General features: G+C 42.5%; 1 protein-coding gene across 2 annotated transcripts in view; it reads left to right on the forward strand.

Moving 5' to 3' along the window:
- TRPA1 (transient receptor potential cation channel subfamily A member 1) overlaps window positions 1–26,340 on the forward strand; it is a 123,688-nt gene that overhangs the window by 71,103 nt on the left and 26,245 nt on the right. For both annotated transcript variants that reach the window (XM_089661044.1, XM_089661045.1), the window contains exons 12-17: window positions 5,300–5,464; window positions 6,801–6,915; window positions 17,233–17,399; window positions 23,036–23,126; window positions 23,843–23,902; window positions 23,998–24,096. In XM_089661044.1, the coding sequence (XP_089517170.1) occupies window positions 5,300–5,464; window positions 6,801–6,915; window positions 17,233–17,399; window positions 23,036–23,126; window positions 23,843–23,902; window positions 23,998–24,096 (697 nt within the window). The remainder of the gene's footprint in view (window positions 1–5,299; window positions 5,465–6,800; window positions 6,916–17,232; window positions 17,400–23,035; window positions 23,127–23,842; window positions 23,903–23,997; window positions 24,097–26,340) is intronic.

The raw sequence follows: 26,340 nt of genomic DNA on the forward strand, positions 1-26,340 counted from the left end.
ATGGTTTAATTGCACAGAACATGTAAACATTTGCAGTGCAGGGAGGAAAAAGTATGTGAGGCCCTAGCTTAATGACTTCTCCCAGAGCTAATTGGAGCCAGGAGTGAGCCAACCTTGACTCCAATCAGTGTGATGATATTGGATGTGTTGCTGACAGCTGTCCTGCCCTTAAAAAACACACACATGTTTTGGGTTTACTGGTTTCAAGAAGCACTGTCTGATGTGAACCATGCCTCGCAGAAAAGAGCTCTCAGAAGACCTACGATCAAGAATTGTTGATTTGCATGAAGCTGGAAAGGGTTACAAAAGTATCTCCAAAAGCCTTGATGTTCATGTGTCTACAGTAAGACAGACTGTCTACAAATGGAGAAAGTTTAGCACTGTTGCTACTCTCCCTAGGCGTGGTCGTCCTGTAAAAATGACTGCAAGAGCACAGCGCAGAATGCTGCATGAGGTAAAGAAGAATCCCAGAGTTTCAGCTAAAGACCGACAGAAATCTCTGGCACATGCTAACATTTTTGTTGACACATCAACAATAAAGAAAACATTAAACAAGAATGAAGTACATGGGAGGACACCACGGAGGAAGCCATTGCTGTCCAAAAAGAACATTGCAGCACGTTTGAAGTTTGCAAAAGAGCACCTGGATGTTCCACAGCACTACTGGCATAATATACTGTGGACAGATGAAACCAAGATTGAGTTGTTTGGGAAGAACACACAACACTATGTGTGGAGAAAAAAAGGCACAGCACACCAACATCAAAACCTCATCCCCACTGTAAAACATGGCAGAGGAAGCATCATGGTTTGGGGCTGCTTTGCTGCCTCAGGGCCTGCACGGATTGTTGTCATTGATGGGAAAATGAATTCCAGAGTTTATCAAGACATTTTGCAGGAAAACGTACGACCATTTGTCTGCCAACTGAAGCTCCGCAGAGGATGGGTGATGCAACAGGACAATGACCCAAAGCATACAAGTAATTCAACAAAACAATGGCTGCAACAGCACAGAATACGCCTTCTGGAGTGGCCCAGTCAGAGTCCTGACCTCAACCCAATTGAAATGCTGTGGCATGACCTTAAGAGAGTGATTCACACCAGACATCCCAAGAATATTGCTCCACTGAAACAGTTTTGGGAAGAGGAGTGGTCCAAAATTACTCCAGATCATTGTGCAGGTCTGATCTGCAACTACAGGAAACGTTTGGTTGAGGTTATTGCTGCCAAAGGAGGGTCAACCAGTTATTAAGTCCAAAGGTTCACATACTTTTTCCTCCCTGCACTGTGAATGTTTACATGTTATGTGCAATTAAACCATGGCAACATCTAATGTTTCTGTAGTATTATGTTCAGCAGACTGTGTTCTTCTATTGTTGTGACTTAGATGACGTTCAGAGCACATTTTATGCCCAATTCATGCAAAACTCCACATAATCCCAAGGGGTTCACATACTTTTTCTTGCAACTGTACAATCTAATTCCTGACTACCTATCACATTTTTGGACACCTGGAGAACCAGGACAATGGAAACACCTACAAAATGACCCCACTATACCTGAAAGGTATAAAAAAAATAGATTCTCATTTTATTTCCTGCATTTTCCAAACACTTAAGGCAAAAATTTACATTTTCTCACTATACCTAAAAGGTATAGTGAGAAAATGTCGATTTTTGCCATAAGTGTTTGGAAAATGCAGGAAATAAAATGAGAATCTATTTTTTTAACACAAAGTTGTCAATAAAAAGGATATTTCTAACACATATTATAGGAATACTTAGAATTACATACCAAAACACATTCTGCTATTCCTCCTATGTTTGGAGTTACCACATGCATGAGACTTTTTCACAACCTAGCCACATAGAGGGGCCAAAAATCCAGGCAGCACCTTTAGGTGTTTTAGAGTCACAAATTATGTATGTAATTTCCTGACTACATTTTTAGAGGCCCTGGAGAACCAGGAGAGTGGAAATACCCAAAAAATGACCATATTTTAGAAAGCAAACAGACGAAGGTATTTTCTAAGAGGCATGGTGAATATTTTGAAGACTTAATTTTTTTGCTACAAGTTCGGTCATCAGGGACACTGTAACTGGTGTAGCGGTGATTAGGGACAACATGACTGGTGTAGCAGTAATCAGGGACACTGTAACTGGTTTGGTGGTGATCAGTAACACTGTAACTGGTGTGTCGATTAGGGACAAAATGACTAGTGCGGATGTGATTAGGGACAATATGACTGGTTTGGTTGTCACCAGGGACACTGGGTTGTCGGGGACACTATAGCTGGTGTGTCGATGATTAGGGACAAAATGACTGGTGTGGATGTGATTAGGGACAAAATGACTGGTGTGGAAGTCATCAGGGACACTGGGACTGATGCAGAGGTGATCAGGGACAATGTAATTGGCGTGGCGGTGATCAGGGACACTACAACTGGTGTGACAGGGTCAGGAACACTGGAACTGGTGTGGCAGTGATTAAGGACAATATGACTGGTGTGTCGTGATTAGGGACAGTATGACTGGTGTGGCAGTGATCAGGGACACTGTAACTGAAGGAGCATTGATTAGGAACACTGTGAGTGGGTAGCAGTGATTAGTGACACTGACTACTCTGGTAGTGATCAGAGATAATGGCTGGTAACATACAGCGATACCGGAGCAGCCAGCCAATCAGCCATTGTACATGATCACCGCCACAGCTGTACGATGTCACCACAGTGACACTACACTTGCTGTGTTGAAAAAAGCATTTTATATTTTTTTTGCTCTAGGGGTGATAGGGATTTTTTTGGATCATTGTATCTGCTTGTAACTGTCTTTGGTATTAGTCGTACATCCATTGTTTAATACTGTGATTGCTGTTACTGGCCACAGCTATCACATGATACAGGGTCACTGTGATTATCCCTGTACCATGTAATCACTGTAACAGAGATCACAGTATTACACAATCGTAAATGACAGAGTTTGTTTACTACTGTTCATGTGATCACTGTGATTGTTCATAGTGATGACATGGTACCAGGGCCAATCACAATGGCCCAGTACCCTGATTGGTGATCTGCTAGGTCCAGTGGATACACAGTCACAGATTACGCCACTGCACTACACACGAGGTGCTTCTGGGAAGACATACCTGTACATCCTTCCAGAAAGACTTTCTGGCTGTATACAGGTGAAACTCAAAAAATTAGAATATCGTGCAAAAGTTCATTTATTTCAGTAATGCAACTTAAAAGGTGAAACTACTATATGAGATAGACTCATTACATGCAAAGCAAGATAGTTCAAGCCGTGATTTGTCATAATTGTGATGATTATGGCTTACAGCTAATGAAAACCCCAAATCCACAATCTCAGAATATTAGAATATTGTGAAAAGGTGCAATATTCTAGGCTCAAAGTGTCCCACTCTAATCAGCTAATTAAGCCATAACACCTGCAAAGGGTTCCTGAACCTTTAAATGGCCTAGTTCAGTAGGAATCACAATCATGGGAAAGACTGCTGACCTGACAGTTGTGCAGAAAACCATCATTGACACCCTCAATAACGAGGGAAAGCCTCAAAAAGGTAATTGCAAAAGAAGTTGGATGTTCCCAAAGTGCTGTATCAAAGCACATTAATAGAAAATTATGTGGAAGGGAAAAGTATGGAAGAAAAAGGTGCACAAGCAGCAGGGATGACCACAGCTTGGAGAGGATTGTCAGGAAAAGGCCATTCAAAAGTGTTGGGGACTTTCATAAGGAGTGGACTGAGGCTGGAGTCAGTGCATCAAGAGCCACCACACACAGACGGATCCTGGACATGGGCTTCAATTGTCGTATTCCTCTTGTCAAGCTGCTCCTGAACAACAAACAACGTCAGAAGCGTCTTACCTGGGCTAAAGAAAAACAGACCTGGTCTGTTGCTCAGTGGTCCAAAGTCCTCTTTTCTGATGAGAGCAACTTTTGCATCTCACGTGGAAACCAAGGACCCAGAGTATGGAGGAAGAATGGAGAGGCACACACTGCAAGATGCTTGAAGTCCAGTGTGAAGTTTCCACAGTCTGTGTTGATTTGGGGAGCCATGTCATTTGCTGGTGTTGGTTCACTGTGCTTCATTAAGTCCAGGGTCAACGCAGCTGTCTACCAGGAGATTTTGGAGCACTTCATACTTCCTTCCGCAGATGAGCTTTATGGGGATACTGACTTCATTTTCCAGCAGGACTTGGCACCTGCCCACACTGCCAAAAGTACCAAAACCTGGTTCAATGACCGTGGAATTACTGTGCTTGATTGGCCAGCAAACTCGCCTGACCTGAACCCCATAGAGAATCTATGGGGCATTGCCAAGAGAAAGATGATAGACATGAGACCGAACAATGCAGAAGAGCTGAAGGCCGCTATTGAAGCATCCTGATCTTCCATAACACCTCAGCAGTGCCACAGGCTGATAGCTTCCATGCCACGCCGCATTGAGGCAGTAATAGTTGCAAAAGGGGCCCAAACCAAGTACTGAGTACATATGCATGCTTATACTTTTCAGAGGTCCGATATTGTTCTATGTACAATCCTTGTTTTATTGATTGCATGTAATATTCAAATTTTCTGAGATTGTGGATTTGGTGTTTTCATGAGCTGTAAGCCATAATCATCAAAATTATGACAAATCACGGCTTGAGCTATCTTGCTTTGCATGTAATGAGTCTATCTCATATATTAGTTTCACCTTTTAAGTTGCATTACTGAAATAAATGAACTTTTGCACGATATTCTAATTTTTCGAGTTTCACCTGTATGTACAGTGACAGGGTGGGAAGTGATTATTAATAAAAAAAAGGGAGTTAGCATTAGGGATAGCGTTTGGATTTCTCTATTTTTCAAAATGTAATGCCATTTTCCCAGCTAAAAAAGACATTTTTTTTTGGCATAAAAACTTGTCCTGGACTGAACTTGGCACTGGAAATTTTGTTCTTGTCTAATGAATGCATGGTAGTTGTATCTTCTAATCACTGTCTTCTATTTTGTCTATGGGTTCTTTATTTTATGAAAAATTACACATAGAAAGCATGTCAACTCTTTCGTAGACATTCATTTTCTCAGTACATGTGTTGCATTTTTTTTTTGGTTTAGATATATTGCGCTCCACGGCTTGTTTAATTGTCCACCTTGCATTTATCAAACTCATCAAATGCACATTCATATGTATTTTTACTTCTACTATTTACAATAAATTTCATTATGTTCTGTTAGATCTTATTACATGAACTAATTGTAATTAAGTACTCAGGTATTTTTCATTAATTCAGCTACGGCCGTTTTAACACCTGTGACAGACTTCTGCGATTTGCACAGGATGCCCGACTTCTCAATGATGCAGATGAAAAGGGAATGACACCTTTGCACTTAGCAGCAGAAAATGGCCATGACAGAATTGTTTTTCTTCTGCTGAAGAAGGGAGCTCTCATGTTAAGGTAACAAAATAAATCTGTTTCAATGGGAAACTTTGTATGCTGACAAAGAACACCAATGTGATAGAACACATAGCCCCTCATTATCCCTTAAATGACTCTCTTTTTGTTCTAATGTTCAGACCTCTGTTAAACAACCAGAAGTTGTATACTGCACTAAACATTTAGTCTAGTATCCCAAATTATTTGTTATTTTGAAAAGACAGAAAAAAGAAAACAATAGTAAGTTGGGAGGTATGGTGTTGACCCTTACTTTAAACAAGATGCTAACAACCCTTATCAAGCTTTCAGCACTATTTGAAACCTATTAAAAGTTTGCTGAGACCAGCTAACATTAAAGTGTATGTAAATTTACAATGAACTTCTCTTGTTTACTCCCTTATGATCTGTTAAATATACCATTGAAAATGTGTCCTTATACATTAAATGTACAATAAGTGCAAAAATTAATATTGATTCCACTTGTGGTCCACTTGAGCTTGTAAGCTTCTCTACACACTGTGTTATCTCAAGCAGTGATATCAGCCATGGCCAGTTAAAGCGAACTTTAAAACGTCTTTCAATATTTGCTTATATTGCATGCTCCTGCCTCTTGCTAAAACAATGCATTAAACTGCTAAACATTAGATAATATACTTATTTTTCCCTGGCTTCCACCTGCAGTGCCAAGGCATAAGTAACATCACCATTCCTCTGGCAAGATCTTGGGGTTTGTAGAGTAGGCCGGACCTCATGAGATGAAGATCCTGCACTGTGTTGCAGTGTATTCTCACAAGTTTTGGGCCACTCCGCATTCCTAGGGATCTTGTTGGCAGGTTAATGACGCCATCCCCATAGTACAGAAGCTGGGGGAATGGTAAATATATCTAATTTTTCCCACTTTTTTTTTGTTTATTGCATTGTTTTACCAATGGGGTAAGGGGCCTGCACTAAATAAGCAGAACTTGCTTGGAGTGCAAGGTACACTTCAAATTCTGATTAAGAGCTTCTGCCTGGGTTATGGAAAAGAGGCAAGAGGGAGTTGTTGAAGTCAATATTTAAACACGCATTAAACAGGTATGGTCCATTGTTATCACCATCATGAAACCCTCCCTGAGAGATGCCATGCAGCCACCACTTTAATACATGCATGTAGAGGAAGTGCCTGCAGGAGATCAGAAGCATTGAGATGCAACAAAGAATGAATAGTGGTAAAAAAAATTAGTTTTTTTTTAAACAAGGCCAGTTTTTTATGATACAAAGTGCTTGAGAACAATAAATGGAATTTAATTAATGGTTACATAACTTTTAATATAGAATGTTTTATATTCATTATTCTGATGTCTTCTTTATGGCTTAGTGACTATCGTGGATGGACAGCTCTGCACTATGCAGCACATGGAGGCTACACACGAACCATCAAGACACTTTTGGATACGTCAATTTCTCTCATTGATAAACCAGACAAAGAAAAGGTAAATATGAAACATGCAACAATACATTGTTTTATGCTTTCTGCATAGTAATGATATCTAGAACTGTGAACGTAAAGTGTGTATGCTCTTCTTATGTGGCTATGTAATCTGAAGTATAAAAGTACATGCATTGTCTTCTGCCCAATGGACTCAGGGTATGTGACCAGTAGGAATTTTAAGGCTCCATACATGTTACTGTCCAATGGGCAGACCAGTAGCTTAGGGGTAAAGGTGTCCCACTTGCAATGCCAAGACTCTTCTTAGTAGATGGACTTTAAGGAGAGAAAATCCCATATCTTCCACTGATGAAGATCTCTGGCTTTATCCAGGTGTTACTAAGATGATGTGGATGCAAGTGTCAGGAAAGGTCACCCTTCATGACTCCACAAAACAGAGTTACATATAGAATAGAATAATACAGAAATTCCAGTTCCTGAGAATCTACCTTCACCCTACCACTGTATCTATGAAGGGAGTCATGGTTGTCATCCAGGCTGCAGATTCTGTCTTTGTTCATCTCCATGGCACTAGGCCTGAGTTGATGGTTTACAGATGAAAGAAAAGGTTGTTTTTGTTTTGTGCCTACCTCGCAGGAAGTGAGGACTCTGCATTTCTAGCAAGCCCAACAGGTATTTTATGTACTTGTTGAAACTATTCCTAGCCAGAAAAAGTTAAACTTTTACAGCCACAGGGGTGGCACCAGGGGGGTGGCTATAGCACCCCCAAAAATACTACTAGCACTACATAGTGTCTGCTGCCCATAGGGAGATGCAGGCTGTCTCTGGAATTCTCCCCCTAGTGCAGTGCAGTGCAGCTTTCTTTACCCCATGTACAGCCTCCTGTGGCTGGCAGCCTCATGGTCTCTCTCTCAGCTGGAAGCTTCTCCCTGAGCTGACAGAGTAAGTGGGCAGGGGGGGTATGGCCAACATCTCCTACATGCTCAGGTCGCCGATCTATCTGAAAATGGTAGAGGACTGGTAGGAGGAGCAAAGATGGCAAACCCTGGAGTCTTCACTTCCGGCCATGTGACGAATGACTAGTGAGGAGGTTTACTCCTGCAGGAATTCCTCCATCTGTAATTTTTCAGCTCCATACTCTTGTTACTACCAATAAGTCCCAATAAAGTCTATGGGTAGTAACCACTTCAGATCCTGCAGGGCACACAAACGGTTTTACTGATGGACTTTTTATAAATCCTCACATTGTGAGTTTTATGATTGTGGTTCATTAAATATTTCCTGCATACTGCACTCAGAGGGCGCCTCTCTTCTTCTTTTTCATTTTGCACACTGACCACCATTGTACAGGGGACACAGAGACAAAGCATTGTTGTGCACAGTCCTGACCCTCACGTTATATGCTACATAGTGCTAACCTCTTCACTTTATATGCTATGTTGTATGTTTTACAATGAAGGGGGCACATTAACTACTATAATCCTGGAGGTTAACTATTATACAAGGTTGTGGGTTAATTATTGTGTAGTTCTGGTAGTTAATAATGCACATTCCTGGGGTTTCATTACTGTGCTATGCTGGGGTTCAATATTGTGCCATGTTGGGAGTTAATTGTTGTGCCATGCTAAGGGGTTTGTTTTTGTGCAATATTGGAAGTTTATGTGCCATGGTTGTGGTTAGTTATTGCGCCATGTTTGTGGTTTATTATTGTGCCATGCTTGTGGTTAATTATTGTGCTGCACTGGAGGTTTATTTTTTTCCATGCTGGGGATAGATATTATGCTGTGCTGGGGGTTATTATTGCTGGTCCTTACACTTGCTGGGGGCTTATTTCTGACTCTGAAACTTGCGTGGGTTATCACTGTCAGTCCTATTTTGGCTTGTTTTTCTCCAACAATCAATTTTGTATGCCCCAAGGCCCTATTTTGTCTATACAAAGGAGATAAACTGTGAAGAAACACCCACTTTTCAGTCACGTCCACCTTTGGCCACATGCACTTTTGTCCAAGCCCACAAGAGTGCAGTGTGCAGATTAGCTCCCACACTTATACTCCCTGCACCTACACCGCACCCCCCAGAAAAATTGTCTGCAGGTGCCCCGTCTAACCACCATGCCTAAGGACTGGTAAATTGCAAAATACAAAATTTTTGGTTTCAGTTATCCTTTAGTAGAAAACCATCACAGCCTGATAAATAAACACTGTAGTTTTTCTTTATAAAACAAGTGCTTTTTAAAAAAATTACTCAACTGTATTCACGTCTTCTCTAAGGAGAAAGTTTAAAGAGAATATTTAATAGTTTTTGGTTAAGGGTATTTTCATCTTTTCGGTTTATCCTTTTTTTAAAAACTGTTAAGTAGAACTAAAGGCAAACCTTTTTTTCATTTGAGATGGAGTAAGGAAAGTTTAAAACCCTGTAAGGTTTTTTTTTTTTTTTTGCCATCTGTGTCCCATTAGGGATATTTCCAAAATAGAAAGTGATAGGAAATCCCTTTAGAGTAGGCGAATCCCAGGTTGTTACCAGACTAATCAAAACTAGTGACCCCATTGGAAGATCTCCCCATTATTCCATTTCTGTGGAACAGAAAACATTCTGCATTTTATCTCAGTGTACTGGACAGGATCACACAGGACCACATGCCACTGTACAGCAGTGCAACACATGACACAGTGTCATGTTTGTGCACTTCAAAAAAAAATTGTACAAAAAAAAGTAGGCTGATCAAAAAAGTAACAACAACAAAAAACAAATGAATTCCTCCATACATACAAGTGAAGTAGATGGAGGTGTCCTCCCTACTGTAAAATTGTATCCTGACAACAGGACTGCCAGAATACACTGATCAGTGGCTGCAATCATTGATTGACAAGGGTTCTCAAACATTCCCATTTATCAGAAGTCAATCTGACTGTTGACTTCTGTCGAGCAGGGCAGGCAATATGTGGATCTAAATTCGGCTGGTCCCTGCTGAACTGGCCAAAATTCAATACATCTATGGCCAGATATAGGGGGTTATTTACTAAAACTGCAAAGTGCAAAATCTGGTGCAGCTCTGCATAGAAACCAATAAGCTTCCAGGTTGTATTGCCAAAGCTTAAATGAACAAGCCGGTGAAGTTAGAAGCTGATTGGCAACCATGCACAGTGGCACCAGATTCTGAGTGCTCCAGTTTTAGTAAATTTCCCTCATAGAGCCCATTCATACTATGAAGTTGAAGTTACTGCGCATTAGCCCAATGCAATAAACACAATTCAGTGTGCTGCGGTGCTTATCCTTTTAAATAGCACCCTAACACCCTAAATATGACCTTCTGCATATTGTGGTAGTACAGTAGTACATGCATGTTTTTCCATGTGTTTTGTGATCCAGGCAAATCTGCCAGACAGCACAACCAGATCAATGACCAATGCTACTGTAGCAACACAATTTGGTTGAGAATACTGGGTCAAAATACCCCTCAGATGGGCGTGTCCAAGATGGCGACCGGAGCGGCCGCATAATCCGGAGCTCCGGCGCCGATTTTCGGAATCCGCTGCCATCCGTGCGGCAGCGGATCGCAGTGGAGCAGCGGAGGGCCCTGGTATCATTCCGGATACCTGGGAGGTGGACTCCGGGCGACATTTCCGCCCTTCGTGGCGGCGGACGTCCGCGGCCTGGTGCGGCCGCGCGGGCCGGGGCTCCGGTGTCTTCCATCCGCACCCGCTTCCATCCGGGCTGTAGGGGATCACCCGGGGACGTCTGCAGCGTCCTCTGTGTCACGGAGGCTGAGAGAGGGACACCGCTGAGTGTTGCTGCTCCCCGCGGCGGCGGCGACGTGTGCGGCCTACACCATCTGCCGGAGGCCTCCTTTCGCCTGGTCACAGTGAGTGGGGGGTACAGGCGGCATCCTGTCCTTATGATCTCCCCACAGTGCTTTAGGGAGTGGGCCACATATTAATAGCCCCAGAATCCATCATCTTCTGTGACTGTGGCCCTTACTGTGCTCAGAGGCCTACTGGGGCCTTGATACTGCCCCGGAGAGTGTCTCCCTGCGGGGCCCTGTGCTGAGAATTGGGGGTCCTCTGCTTCCTGCTTCCCATCCGTCCCTCTCATGTCCTGAGTTGGGATCCAGTGCTATCACCCTGCTCCAAAGTGAAATTTTTGCAGGATTGCTGCGACTTATGTTCTATCTACCCTTTCAAGGCTTGCTGCATATTTTTACAATATAATGTTATCGCGGATGGATCTGACAGCATCCATGTAACTACAACCCTGAACCTATTTTGGGCGCTATAGGTCCCCTGGGGTTATAATCTCCACTCACTATCCAATTGTCAGTTGATCACCCCCGGGAGATTCTTTATATGCCGTCCACCAAGAAAAAAAAGGGACAAGCTCAGAAGTCCCTCACAACATACCTACTTAAGGCTCACGAGATTTGCGGCATGTCTCCAGTCAATACAGAGCAAGCATCCCTGTCCGATCCCGCACGGGATACCACAGCTCCTTTATCGGCCTTGGTCAGCGAAAATACACAGCAACTCACAAAAGGGGACTTGGAGTCCTGCTTGGAATCTATGTACGCCAAACTAGCTGCCAAATTTCAATCAGAATTGCATAAAAGCACTAATGTTCTCTCTCAGGAAATAGCCACGCTGGGCTCCAGGACAGACCGCTTGGAAACCAAACACGATGAACTTAGCCTGGCCTATGGTGAACTTTCCAGAGAGCATGCTCAATTACAAACGGCCTTTTCACAACTGCAGGCGCAGGTCGAGGATCTTGACAATCGCAATCGCAGGAATAATCTGCGAATCAGGGGAATCCCGGAGTCTATGTCAGATCTTTCATTCATTATAACCAAGTTATTCAAGTCACTCCTTCCAGATCGTGACCCTGGATCTTTTGCTTGTGACCGCATCCACAGAGCCCTACGCCCTAAACCTCCTGCTGACAAGCCGCCTAGGGATATTGTCTTGTGCATGAAGGATTTTCTGACCAAAGAAGAAATACTCCGAGCTGCTCGCAATACTCCAACAATCTCCTTTGAGGGCTCGGTTTTACAAATCTATCCTGATGTTTCCCCGGCCACTTTGGAGAAACGTAGAAAAATGAAAGAAGTTACAACTGCCCTGTTCTCAGCTCGTATCCGCTACAAGTGGGGCTTCCCTTTTAAGCTGATAGTTCCACATAATGGGAGCACATATATAGCTACATCCCCTCCTGAAGGTAGAGCAATCTTGGCCAAATTGGGCTTGGCGGATGCCCCATCACCTCAACGTCCACCCTCCACCCCTCGAATTTCTCCCATTTGGCATACCCCTTCCCCACGGAGGGATAGAAGAAGAGTCAGACAAGAACCGGGTTGATGTGTCCACTCTCACTTGCCTAATACTCATTGTCTTGATAGTCTTTGGTTTGGTCTATTGTTTTTTATGACTTTACTAAGATTTGGGACACAGGGATTTTGCTCTCTATTTTTTACATGGTCAGGTTGTGTATTTCTATGGTTGCTGCTGTGATATTTTTGCAATACTGAATATTTTGTATGCCTTGCATTGATCACTGGACGGGTTAAGGTATAACAAGGGTCATTGGACCCTCCTAATTGCGCCCATTAATTCATGGTTGTACTACTCTTTGACACGTTACCCCACCCTGCCTCCTGACATGGCCGAAGGTGTCGCCGCCCGATTGCGGGGTGGCAGCTTTGTTTTCCATGTTCTAAGGAGACAGGGTTTGGGCCCATGTGGCCCCTTAATGTTTGAACTTTTTGTTTTATCAGGTATGATGACTTTTCTGCCTGATCCACGTTCTTCAGTTACCCTTTCAAATATAGAAGATGTTAAAGCTTCTTCTCAATTGTTTTTCGCTTTTTCTTTTCTTAAAACTTTAGTGCATGTGGATGGTATTATGTCGGTCTGTGGACGTCACGACCCCTATGTTGGGGTCTGGAGGTCCCCTAGGCTGGTTCTGCCACCTGTATGTCTGTCTGATGCAGACCTGCGGGTTTCTATGTCTAGTCAAAAAATTTTAGGGGATATCCTTGTAATGTGTACTTTTATGATGATAGTGGCAAGCTCTGTTTATTATGGTAATTCAATGTATTTCGCATAATGTCCAGGGTTTCAATTCGCCAAATAAGCGCAAAACAGCCTTTCTTCAATATAAAAGATTAGGAGCAAAAATCATCTTATTACAGGAAACGCATTTTGCAGCCGCAAAACACCCGACCTTTTTTCATAGATCCTATAGGCAGGGGTTTTATACCCTACATTCCTCCAACAGTAGGGGAGTGGCCATTTTTCTACATAACTCATTTCCCTTTGAGGTTCAACATGTGTATCGTGATCCAGACAGTAGGTTTATTATTCTTAAGGGCACCCTTTCAGGTCGAGAACTTACAATTGCTAATGTCTATGCACCAAATTCGGCACAGGCTACCTTTTTTTCTAAATTTTTTGGTGCTCTGGATAAATTTTTGTCCCCCCATCTATTGGTGGGTGGTGATTTTAATCTGGTGGCAAATCCTCTTTTTGACCGTAGCTCTGTCTCACACACTTCCCAAGCTTTCCCAAAATCCCTTACTAAGAAACTAGATGCCCTCCAGTTGGTGGATGCTTGGAGAGCGCACAACACGGGAGCCAGAGATTACACATTTTATTCCCACCCACATGACTCTTATGCTAGACTAGACTATATCTTTTGTACCCCTATTTTGCTAGCTAATTCTAGGATAGCTAGTATTCATTTGAGCCCCTGGTCGGATCACAGTATTATGGCCTTATCTATCACGTTTGTGGGATTGGCACCTACCCCCTTTTCGTGGAGACTTAATGATTCTATGCTAACTGATACTGACTCTCGGCAGGAGGTGGTTACATCTCTTAAGGAATACTTTCAATCTAATTCAACCCCTGATATTTCCCCAGCCACACTTTGGGTAGCCCACAAGGCGGTCCTACGGGGCCGACTTATCTCTATGGCTTCGGCCAGAAATAAAAAATGTTGGCAGCAGATACTACTTTTAACCCGAGAATTAGAAGCACACTATAGAAGCCATGTAGCTGATCCATCTTTACTCAATAAACAACTATTGTCCCAAAAACGCTTGGAACTGAATGCCCTACTTTCCCAAAAAACTGAAAAGGCCCTCCGCTGGTCGAAGGCCTCGTTCCTATTACATAGCAACTCAGCATCTACCATGTTCGCAAGGAAATTGAACCATTCTTTGCGCCCCCCACATGTGTATAAATTGCGTACTTATTCAGGTGCTATCTCATCTTTACCTCAGGAAGTTTTGGGTATTTTTGAAAATTTTTATTCTAAACTACTGGCTTCTCCACAGTCGGATTCTGTTTCTCTATCAGATTCATGGCTGGATTCTATACCCCTTCCTGCTCTCACACCTTCTCAGATTGCCTCTCTTAATGCCCCCTGTACTTTAGAGGAAATAACATGTGCAATAGGAACGCTGAAACGCTCTACTGCACCGGGTCCTGATGGATTTACTGCTGGCTATTATAAACATTTTATCTCTATATTGGCTCCATACTTGATAACACTATTTAATGATGTTTTACAGGGGCGTTAATTCCCCGAGGAGATGTTGTTAGCTAACATGTCTCTAATACCCAAGCCACAGAAAGACCACTGTTTGCCGCAAAACTATAGACCAATCTCAGTAATGAATAACGATCTGAAGATATTTAGCCGCATTTTGGCGAACAGGTTGGCTCCTATTATCTCCTCTTTGGTATTTCCAGACCAGTCGGGTTTTATTCCCGACAGATTTATTACTGATAACATTCGTCTTACTCTAAACGTTATTCAAGATGCCAATTTACATTCCAAAGAGGTTCTGTTGATGAGTTTAGACATAAACAAGGCCTTTGACAGTGTTCTTTGGCCCTACTTGTTCTCTTTGCTACAGAAAATGGGCTTCAGTGATGGGTTTTTGGCAGGCATACATGCCCTATACGACTCTCCTAAAACAAGAATAAGGCTTCCTGGCTGTAACTGACTTTTTTACATTGGGTAGAGGTACCCGTCAGGGTTGTCCTCTTTCGCCCCTTTTGTTTGCGCTGGTGTTGGAACCTTTGGCATTGGCGATCAAATCACATTCGGATATTTCTGGCTATTCGTTATTAGTTTCACATTTTAAGCTGAGCATGTATGCTGATGATGTTATGCTTTTTATTACTAACCCGTTGACTTCTTTGCCTAATTTGTGTGTCGTATTGAATGATTTTGCTAAAGTGTCAGGTCTCACCGTTAATTTTACCAAATCAGTGATTATGCCTGTTAATGTTCCTGACTCCCTAAGTGCATCTCTCCGTAGTTCTTTTCCATTTCGCTGGGTCAAGGACAGGATATCCTATTTGGGGATTAATCTTGCTCCCAGATACTCGGATATGTTTGCGGCTAATTATCCACCATGTGTGTCACGTCTCTCTACTCTACTGAAGATCTGGCACGGTTATCATATCTCCTTTCTGGGTAGAGTCACGGCGGTTAAAATGAATATCTTGCCCAAACTGCTTTATCTTTTTAGAGCACTTCCAGTTCCGGTTTCAAAAACGTTTTTGGATCATTTTCAGCGGATTATTAACAATTTTATTTGGGGAAATAAGCATCCACGTTTTGCCTCATCCATTTTGTATCGTTCACAACGGACGGGAGGTCTTGGTCTTCCCAACTTTTGGCTATATTACCTCTCGGCTCGTTTTGCGCAATTATCACAATGGGCTACTATTAACTCTCAAATCCCATGGATTAAGTTTGAGTCTCAGTCGATACGTCCTTTTTATTTACCGGGAATTTTATGGTCTAAAATCTCCCCCCGATCGCTTACTTTTCATAACTCTATAGTGACCCACTCACTGACACTTTGGTCTAAATACAAGGCTAAGCTGAGTTTAGTCTCTCATATTCCCCCAGGTGTTTCATTTTTTGGTGATCCTACTTTTGTTGTAGCCTTTTCTTCCCCTCACATGTTTCGTTGGTGGTATGATCGATCCTTTATCAGATTATCTGATTTCCAAAGAGGAGGATCTTATATTACCTTCGATATGCTGCGCGTGCTATTTGATGTTCCTCTTCGTGAGTACCTTCGTTACAGACAGATTAGGCACTTTTTTAATGCGCACTTTGGCCTTACCCCGTCTTCTCCGATCTCTCTTTTTGAGCGTGTCAGCCGTGACTCTCCTAGAGGTAGGGGTCTTATCTCAGATCTTTATCACCAATTTTTGATCTGTCTTTTTCATGCTCCTCCTATGTACAGGCAGAGGTGGGAGGAGGATTGTGGTATCACTTTTTCGGATGAGGATTGGGACTCCATGGTGGATAATATATGCAAGAGCTCTAGATCTCTTTCGGTTCGTGAGACGGCCCTTAAAGTTTTAACCAGATGGTATTATACTACGTCCAGACTACATACTATGTTTCCACAAACATCCCCTTTATGTTTCCGGGGCTGTGGCCGCACAGGTACTTTGGTCCATATGTTTTGGGATTGCCCGCACATATCTTTGATCTGGCGTAAGATATCTGAGGTGGCTACCTCACTATCGGGCAACTCGATGCAATTGTCCATACAGACCTGTTTATTGGGGGTTCATATCCCAGGGGTCCCTGATGCCACTCTGAGATTGCTACATACATTATGTATTGCCACTTTATGGTCCATTGCCCTGCATTGGCGGTCTAATGTTGTACCCTTGGACTCCGTTTTACACAGAATTGACGCTGTAATGCTTATGGAACGTATTCATTATACACTACTGGATAAGATGCACTTATACGATAAAAAATGGGAGTCATGGAAGGATTGTAGACATTTATTGCATGATTGACAACATCCCCGGTAAAGAATGGCTGACATATATTGTTGATAGATGTATCACTCAATCTGTTTTATCATTTATGTATCTCATGCACTCATAACTTTCTTTCTTCCTCTATCTTCTTTTTTATGTTAATATACTTTTATGTATTGTACATTTCAAATGTGCCATATTTTTGTTGACAATATCACTTTCATACTGTGCTGTTGTTTTACTGTCTACTTATGTACAATAAAATCGTTTGTAAACAAAAAAAAAAAAATACCCCTCAGATATGATGGTAATAAAGTTGGCATCCAGCTGTTGTTATGTACTGCAATTGGAAAACCATAATACAACTTATACCTGAATGTTTGTTTAAAATTCCAGCCTAAACTGCAATGATTATAAGCAAAAAATTATTTACTGCAGTCAGATCAGTGAATGATTTACGATTTTGTTGGTATGGTTTACTGCACATCATCAATGTACCACCTTTTTGGAGAAGCCTGAAAGAGGGAGGATAGGTTATTAACATTATACATTCTTAATTTTAGAACACCGCACTTCACCTGGCTGCTAAAGATGGACATGCCAAAGCAGTTACCCTATTGCTGGAAAATGGGGCAGCCATTACCTTAAATACAAATGATGCATCCTTCATTCATGAGGCTATACGTGTCGGGAATAAGGATGCTGTATATGCTACAATCCAGAGTGAAAGGTAAGGAAAAAAGGAAACTATATTGTATTTGTAAACAGTGGCAAATAGTCCATTGTCACAATATGAACAAAATACTGTATGTACTATATAGCTTTTTCTATAGAAGATGAATAATACAACACAGAACTAACTGATACAAAGTAAACAGATAGAACAAATAGATAAACATAACAATTTATAGAACACAACTAAGACTGATATAAATCTGTTGACAGTAAGGATGTTGTATAATTTGACCAAAGAAGGAGGTGTCCCCCTTTTAGAAAGTCTCATTTATAGAGGTGATCTACTAATGTACAGTGATGAGAACTCAAGAAAAATTTGCTTCATAAATCTAGTCGGGTGAAGAAGTTCCTATTTTTTTTAAAATTCCCCTGCATGTGATTCCACGTTTAAAACAGTTGATTAAAATTCACTTTGCCAGGAGAGTATGTGCATTCTGGTGTTTTTACTCAACTACTCAAGGTGTGCTTTTGGACCCTTTGTTCACCTGGGTATACATTTTTTGGTCCAATCACCAGTGGACAAGACCAAAACAGGGATCCGACTTTTAGCAGTTTAGTGTGTTTTGGAGTCTTTATGTTGCATACTTATGGTGCTGAGCTTGTGTACGTTTGGTGCAGACAAGCTATCAGAGCAGGTTTAGGATAAGTATGTAGAGGCTAACATTTGTTCACTTAGTTTAATGGTTAGGTTAGCATTAGGCTGTTAGGCTTAGGTTTTAGAGGTGACTGTTTCAGAAGGAAATTAGGGAGACTGCAGAAAAAAAATAATACTGCTCCAGATTTAAGGTGCAGGTATCTAGAGATACATGGAAATAGCTGCAGCAGCAGCTTCAAAAAGCCTTCTGACACAGCAGATTTTTAGGTCTTTCTTATAGGGAAGCAGGGCTGTCTTAGTGCATGGGTAGTGCCCAGGGGCCCAAGGTGCATGGGGGCCCCATAATAATCTTGCATCATACTTGCCAATTATCCTGGATTTGCTGTGTCACAGTGCTGCTGCTTGTGTGGGCAGAATGTGTATTTCTCAGATTGCAAGGGATCAAAAAGAGAGGAGGGTCCGGCAGGGGTCAGAGCAGTTCACATCCCACCGACACAAGCAGCAGCAGTAGAAAGATGCTTGGCCTCTGGGGTTCTTCCTCTACCTGTCGTTAATCTCCAACAGTATGATAATGTGATTCTTCTCTCGTGTGTTGGGGAAGGAGGGGGGTGGGAGAGAGCGCAGACAACAGTTGGGCCAGGAGCCTGTGGATTATGTTATGTCTTCATTGGATTCACAGCTGTTGTCAAGCGTTCCCTTACACAGGGGAGCTAGAACTGCAAGATGACCAGACCAGATTAAAAATAGGTAAGTACACAACGCATCTTTTTTTTAAAGGGTATGCAGAATAGGTAGGAGAAGGGAGGAAGGGACATTCTTAGGAGTAGTTAGTATTAGCCTTTACTTCATTCAGGGACATCTTTAGCCACTTCAAGTTTGGACACTTTCACCCCCTTCTAGTCCAGGCCAATTTTCAGCTTTCAGCACTATCACACTTTGAGTGACAATTACTCAGTCATGTAACACTGTATGCATATGAAATTTGTATCTTTTTTTTTTTTATCTATGTTTTGGTAGTATTTGATCACAACTGAGTTTTTAATCTTTTGCTATATGAATGAAAAAAGACAGAAAATTTTGAAAAAACAAATGTTTTGCTTAGTTTTTGTCATAGAATTTTGCACATAAATAATTAATCTTCATAAATTTAGGCCAAAATGTATTCTGCTACATTTTTTGGGTAAAAATAACCCAAAACAAGATATATTATTTAGCCTGCCTGAAAGCTATAGAGTCTACAAACTTTGGGATATATATCTGAAAATTGATCATTTGAGATCCCAAAATGCTGGTATAGGGTATGGTAGTGATCAGGACATTAACATGATGCATGGCAGTGATCAGGACGCTGGTATGAGGTATGGGAGTGATCAGGACATTGATATGGGATATGGCGATGATTAGGATGCTGGTATGGTGGTGATCGGAATGTTTGTATAGAGTATGGTGGTGATCAGGATGCTCGTATGGGGTATGGCGGTGATCAGGATGATGGTGTGGAGTATGGTGGTTATCAGTGCGCTGGTAGGGCTTATGGGGTGATCAGGATGCTGGTATGAGGCATAACAATGATCAGGATGTGGGTATGGTGTATGGTTGTGACCAGGGTGCTGGTAGGGTGTGTGGCGGTTATCAGGGTGCTGGTATGGTGTATGGTTGTGACCGGGGTGCTGGTAGGCCGTATGGCGGTTATCAGGGTGCTGGTATGATGTATGGTGCAGTGATCAGGGACCCAGAGACAGTGATCAGGGACACTGGGCTGGCACTGCAGTCTGTGAGTGTACAAGCAGCCTGACAAGCTGTTTTACACTCACAGGCTGCAAAATAGCTTTCTGCGCTCTCACTCTGACAGCAGAGAAGTGATCTTTAGTTTCACTTTCTAGTGTTTACTATGTGATTGCAGTGACAGGACACAGCAATTACATGGAAAATCACCATGTGATTGCCCGGACACAGAGTTAATGATCTGCTGTGTCCAGGGAACATACCGATCTCCAGGCTCCCGGGTGCGAACTCTGTGAGACACACAGGAGCCGCCAATGCGGGCTAACATACGGGTACATTAGCCCGCATTGGGAAAGCTTCCCACCCACCATCTATAGACTGTAGGCCTACAGGAAGAGGTTAATATTGATTGGACCCTGGACAAACATTTTCCCCTGGGTCCCCCACATGCAATTTCCCTCTCTACCCCAACATCCCAAAAACAAACACACACACAAATAGACCTACCTATCATTACCCAGGACCTCCCTCCTCCATCATTACATAGGATCCCCCCTCCTCCATCATTATACAGAGTCCACTCTCCCATACTACCCCCACCATTACAAAAGACCCCCTCCTCCATCATTACACAGGACTGTGGCGGTCGCGGCGTCAGACCCCAGCCCTTCTCACCAACTCATGACCGAAGGACTAGCCAATCTAAAACCGCGCTGTCACGTGCTTAACAATGCCATGCTCAGCTGCACCCTGCACAACGATTTTCCAGCTAATGGACCACAAACTATGTACCTGCAGCCTGAGAGCGATTGTTACTGGGTCAGGTTAATTACGCAATTAACCCTTCACACTGCCACCACCGCCTTTTTGTACAGAGAAGGAGGAAACTCGCCAATATTAGCAATAACACTATAATGTTTGAATAATCATCTGTATACACACTGTCACTGCAGACAGATGTATATAGAGGGTTCAAAACACACAGTAGCGCTCTTCAGAGACAGGGATTCTTAGTTTGCATTAAAGAGCTTTAGAAACAGTTCAACACTTTTCAGAAAATAAGATTTATTACTAAAAAGGTCAACATGGTGCAATAAAAGTATTTACAGAAAAAGATGTAGCCAATATATATATATATATATATATATATATATATATATATATAAATATAGAGAGCAATACCACAACAGAGAGATAACAGAAAGAAGTTTAGTGAGGTAGAATACTTGCCGTCAGCTTTACTTTAAGCAGCTTCAAGGATCCTGAGCAAAAGGGTACCTTTTCTCCCAAAGTTGGTTCCTGATGTTAAACAGGGAGAATTCTTCAACTTCCTGCTCCAAGCATAGCAGCCTTTTTCTAGGAACCCAGCAGTGTGTCTCCTTAAAGCAGAGAACCAATCTCATTTAGGGAAGGGTGTTTTAGGCGGGGAACTCAGGCTATGACCAAATCCCTCCCAGTTTATATCATGGTCAATAACCTTCCCTAGGTACATGTAGCAGTCTAGCCACTAGTAGATTAATATGTAAAATCATCTGCTGAACGTCTAGATATCAGATGTGACATATCTACCTGTGACGGTTAAAGAGATATGGGGCAGCACAGTGGCTAAATGCTTAGCACTTCCACCTGGCAGTACTAGGGTCGTTGGTTCAAATCCCAACCACGGCACCACCTGCCTGGAGTTTGCATGTTCTCCCTGTGTCTGTGTGGGTTTCCTTCGGGTACTCCGGTTTCCTCCCACACTCCAAAGACATGCTGGTAGGTTAATTAGATCCTGTCTAAATTGGCCCTAGTATGTCTATGGATGTGAGTTAGGGATCTTAGATTGTACACCCCTTAAGGGTTAAGGACTGATGTGAATGTGCAATATATATGTAAAGTGCTGCGTAAATTGACGGCGCTATATAAGTAACTGAAATAAATATCGCTTTCTGCTCTCGGGTAGACATAATCTAGGGGTGTAAGATATCAGGCGACTCGCATTAAACTAAGCTATCTGAATATATGCTTTGTTCGATGTATGTAGTCCCTATTTTAAGATATGACATTATATGGAAAAGGGGTTTTAAATAGGATGTCTGTTTTACCGTTATCTCAGAATGTTTTTCATGTTCAGCGAAGGACTGGTTTATAGCTTTACGATCCTCTCCAAGCAAGAGTCTCACAGACATACTGGGCCCAGGCTAATTGGGGTTTATAACCATGAAGCTATCCCACTGTGCCTGATGCATGTGATCTCAGCATACATACAGACCACATTCCTGAGGGAGGGGGATTGGAGGGAGAGAGAATGATACAAGATGGAGGATCTGTAGCAAGATGGATTACCGCATCCATCTCTGTACGCACAATTGCTACAAAGACCCCTCCCCCATACTGCCCCCATCATTACATAGGACCCCCTCCCCCATACTACCCCCATAATTACACAAGTCCCCCTTTTCCATCATTACACAAGACTCTTCCCCTATACTACCCCATCATTACACAGGACATCTCCCCCACACTACCCTCATCATTACACAGGGCGCCTCCCCCATACTACCCCCATCATAACACAGGACCCCCCTCCTCCATAATTACACAGGACCCCTACCCCATACTACCCCCATCATTACACAGGACCTTTCCCCTATACTACCCCCATCATTACACAGGACCACTCCCCCATAATACCCCAATCATTACACAGGATGCCCACCCCCCATACTACCCCCATCATTACACAGGATGTCCTCCCCCCATACTAAGATCTTCAGCAGGCTGATGGTCTGAGGCTCATTGGATATGGTGAGCGAGAGGGGTTGGTGCGACTGTACCTGGGACTGAAAGATGCTCTTCCCGGTGCTACCATTTTAGGTGTTAAGGGATCATTGTTAAGTTGCACATAACATTTACAGGTAAGAAAGTGTTAATGTTCGGGAGTGGTTTTGTGAAGGAGATTCTTTATTAGTGAAGCACGAGATGTATACTAGCTCTTTGTTGCAGGAGCTTTGTATTAAAATCTGCCAGTGTTAGATTCCCAGCACCAAGAATAAATGTATTGAACTTTAGTGAAGGAGAACAGAATATTAAGAAGTGAGATCCCCAACACACTGTGACATGTCACCAGATGGTGTACTGGTAAGAGGTCTGAAGGGCCCTATATGCAAAGAGTATTTGAAGAAACATTTAAATATTTGATATATTAGTTAGGAATTGAATTGTTCCTATCACTGACTTCACTAAACTGAAAGTCTATAATATGCAATACTATATAATATTTTGTTTCCCTCTTATGAAGATCTCTACTTTCTTCCATTATACTACAGGTGGGAGGAGGCACTTGTAACATTTTCAGATACTTCTAACTACGCGTGCCCTATACTTGAAATGGTGTATCACCTCCCAGAAAGCTTAAAAGTGAGTACTGTTTGTTTTTGAATGTAGAAGTTGTTGTACAAATTGTTTGGCAATGGCATCTCTTTAGAAGTCTGAATGGCCCGCTGGTGAGTTATACCTATAGCTTTACAATTTAGCACAGCTTGTGCTCTCTGCTGATTGGAGAACTCTACCTCTATTCTCTGACTCAGCAGAAGGCATGCAAGACCTCTACAGAGAGACCACTGCTTCCACCTAGAGAGCAAGTCCTTTTCTATAGCATGCTCCCAAGGACAGGCTTTTCTACTAAGGCTGTGGCTACTTTCTAAAACAAACCGAACTATAAGGCTTTGTGTAATTTATTTTATTTAATGCACCTGAAATATATTTAGGTGACTTAAGCTAAAAGTTCAGTTGGATATTAAGCTATTTTGTACTGCGTAGTGTAAAGCATATGTGTAAGGACATGTGATTTTCAGATGTTTCCATTGTGTTAGACATAACAGCCAAATGAAAGTTGAACACCTCTAAAGTTCTACTTGTAGGATTCAAATGCAGTTGAGGCTTAGACAGCCTTGGACTATCAATACTCCTGCCTAATACAAACAACATTTCTGTGAAAAATATCACAGCTCTAGGCTGATGGCATTAATGGTCTACAGATTTATTAAAATTATCCTGCATAGTTTGGGAAAAAGTATGAAATAAAATCTGTATATACTATTGTATAGTAATCTATTAATTTGTTTACCTTGCAGTTTCTCTTAGACAGATGTATGATTGAATCACCTGGGGACAAGAAGAGTCCAAATTTCTTTGTAAGTCACATGATAATGTATGTACTGTATATGATATCATACCATATCCCTAGATAGTTTGTATTATTTAAATTGGATGATTTCTTTTTCATTAGATTGAATACAACTTTCGATACCTACAATGTCCCCTGCAGTTCAAGAAGGCAAGCGAGAGGAAAAAAAGCATTACATATGAGCCTCTGATTACGTTAAATGTAAGATGATATGTCGATACATTATAATAGCAAATTACATTGCAGGGTCTGAGCATAATACCTAAATGTATAAAACTACTAGGAAAAGAGTGTTTGGTACAGGAGAGATTGTAGGTAGAATTGGGATTGGTGTAAGAGGAGGGCTAAACACCACCCAGATGTACACCGCTCAGCCATAACTTTATGACCAGTGACAGGTTAAGTGAATAACATTGATTATCTCAATGGCATCTGAAAGTCAACGGGATATATTAGGCAGCAAGTAAACAGCGGTTGGCCAACAGGCTGCTGGTGAACAATTAGCTGGGGCAGAGCCGCAGGAATCGCTGAGTTTTTTGGGCCCCTCTAAGCTTTGCATGGCCAGGGAACACGCAGTTCCACCATCTTCACACACAGAGTCAGTAAAACAGTCCTTGAACTGTATATTTTGTTGTTTTTATTGAGGGGTTAACAACTTGGAGAGGTTAACTTCACCTGAGGGCAGGGGCGGACTGACAGCTCATGGGGCCCCCGGGCAATAGGGGACCATGGGGCCCCTGTGTCCTTGCCCACACTCAAAAAAGCCTATCAAAAAGGTACCATGGGCATGTTATGGGCCCCATACTGACCCCGAGTGCTCGAATGGTCAGTCTGCCCCTGCCTGAGGCTATCCCTGGGCAGGGGATTCTAAGATATGCACTTAAGCAGTTTTGAATAAGAACTAGTTGGGTCTGGTACCTGACAGCTCTGTCCCTTTATCTGGCCCAGGGTGTGTAAAACTACTCACACCATCCTGTCCTGTTAGCTTGGTGAGTTGCAGGTGCTTACGCTGGGTTGGCTCCTTCCCAGCTCACAGGTTGTCCTCCCTAGGAGACTTTGGCACAGTGGAGATCCTTCAGTCCAGCAACCAACCTGTAGGTAAGCTCCCCTACCTGGGGCCCCCTCCCAGGCTCCACTCTCCAGCACCTTCTCTCAGTCCATCTTCCACCCGACTCCCCTGCTGCACAGGTTCTGTCACATTTAAGGATTGCCCCTGGCCACCATGCCCAGTGTCCTGCCTGGGGATTGACCAAGTTCCTTTAAACATACAAGTCTAAGCCTCCTCTTCTCCTTCATCCCTCTTCAGAAGCCCTGATATGCAGAGCCCTCCCCCCCTCCTTCTCCGAGGCAACATCACTACAACATTCCCAGGCTCACTCATCCCAGGCTTCCGCCAAGCCTCTAACTCACAAAAAAAAAACCCAACCCTATCTAGCTAAACCTAAAGGGTGCCACATTGAGAAGGGCTGTGAGAAATGCTGGATAGTGGAGAGCTGCTGTAAACACTTATTGTCATGATCTGCAGTGCAGTTACGCAGATGAATGAGCTGTGTATCACTACTGCCAGCTGGGCTGCTGAGTTCCGATGCAGCTGGACGCAGAAGAGCAGCCTCTAACCTTCCTCTTTGATATCCCCGGGCCGAGAGGGATAGTCCACCAGAAGCAGTCAAATACAAAAATTGTCCCATAATCTTTGCTGAATCAGCTTTACAGAATTTGTAAATCCAAAGGAACTCTACAATACAGCAAGAATAGACTGCAGGGCTACAGGTCCCAATATCCTCTGCTCTGTGCAGGAAGAACAGCTCCCCTCCTCTATAGGCAGGAGGTGATGCAATGGTATGAGTCCCGGGCATTAAGAGGGAACTAGCTAGTCTATGGTTCCGTTTGATAATGTCCTCTTGATTCTATTTTGCAATGACAAGCACCTAGCTACAGGTGTATATTCCAAATGTTATGATAATTAAACTATGTAGAAAAGAAATATGCATGGAGAAACACTGATAAAAAAGGAAACCTAGTTTTTTTTTTATAAAAATGCAAAACTCTGTAATTCTCTGAATAATCTGCCACTCTCACAGAATAAAGCAAATGTTCAGTTAACTTAGCAAATAAGGCAAGTTGTATCCACTTAAATACCAAATCGTGTGCAAGGGATATAAAAAACAGGATTTTTTTGCACATTATTGCATTACTGAGTGACCAAATTGAACAGAGATTTGCCTTGCCAAAGGAGCATTTACTGTGCTGCATGAGGTTTTTTCTTGGATGAATTGAAATCATGCCATCGGAGCCTATTATCTGATATGCACACATCCTCTTACGGAAACCTGTCTTAAGAGAAATGTGCAGGCTGCAATTCCTGAACTCCTCAAGGCGCTAGTTTCCCGGCTGCTATCTTGATTCCTTTACTTCAGTACCTTATAAGATGTAAGTAATGGCAGC

The sequence above is a fragment of the Staurois parvus genome, unplaced genomic scaffold (genome assembly GCF_062004578.1).
Source record: "Staurois parvus isolate SC_StPar_1 unplaced genomic scaffold, SC_StPar_1.0 ptg001302l, whole genome shotgun sequence".
NCBI classification, from domain to species: domain Eukaryota; kingdom Metazoa; phylum Chordata; class Amphibia; order Anura; family Ranidae; genus Staurois; species Staurois parvus.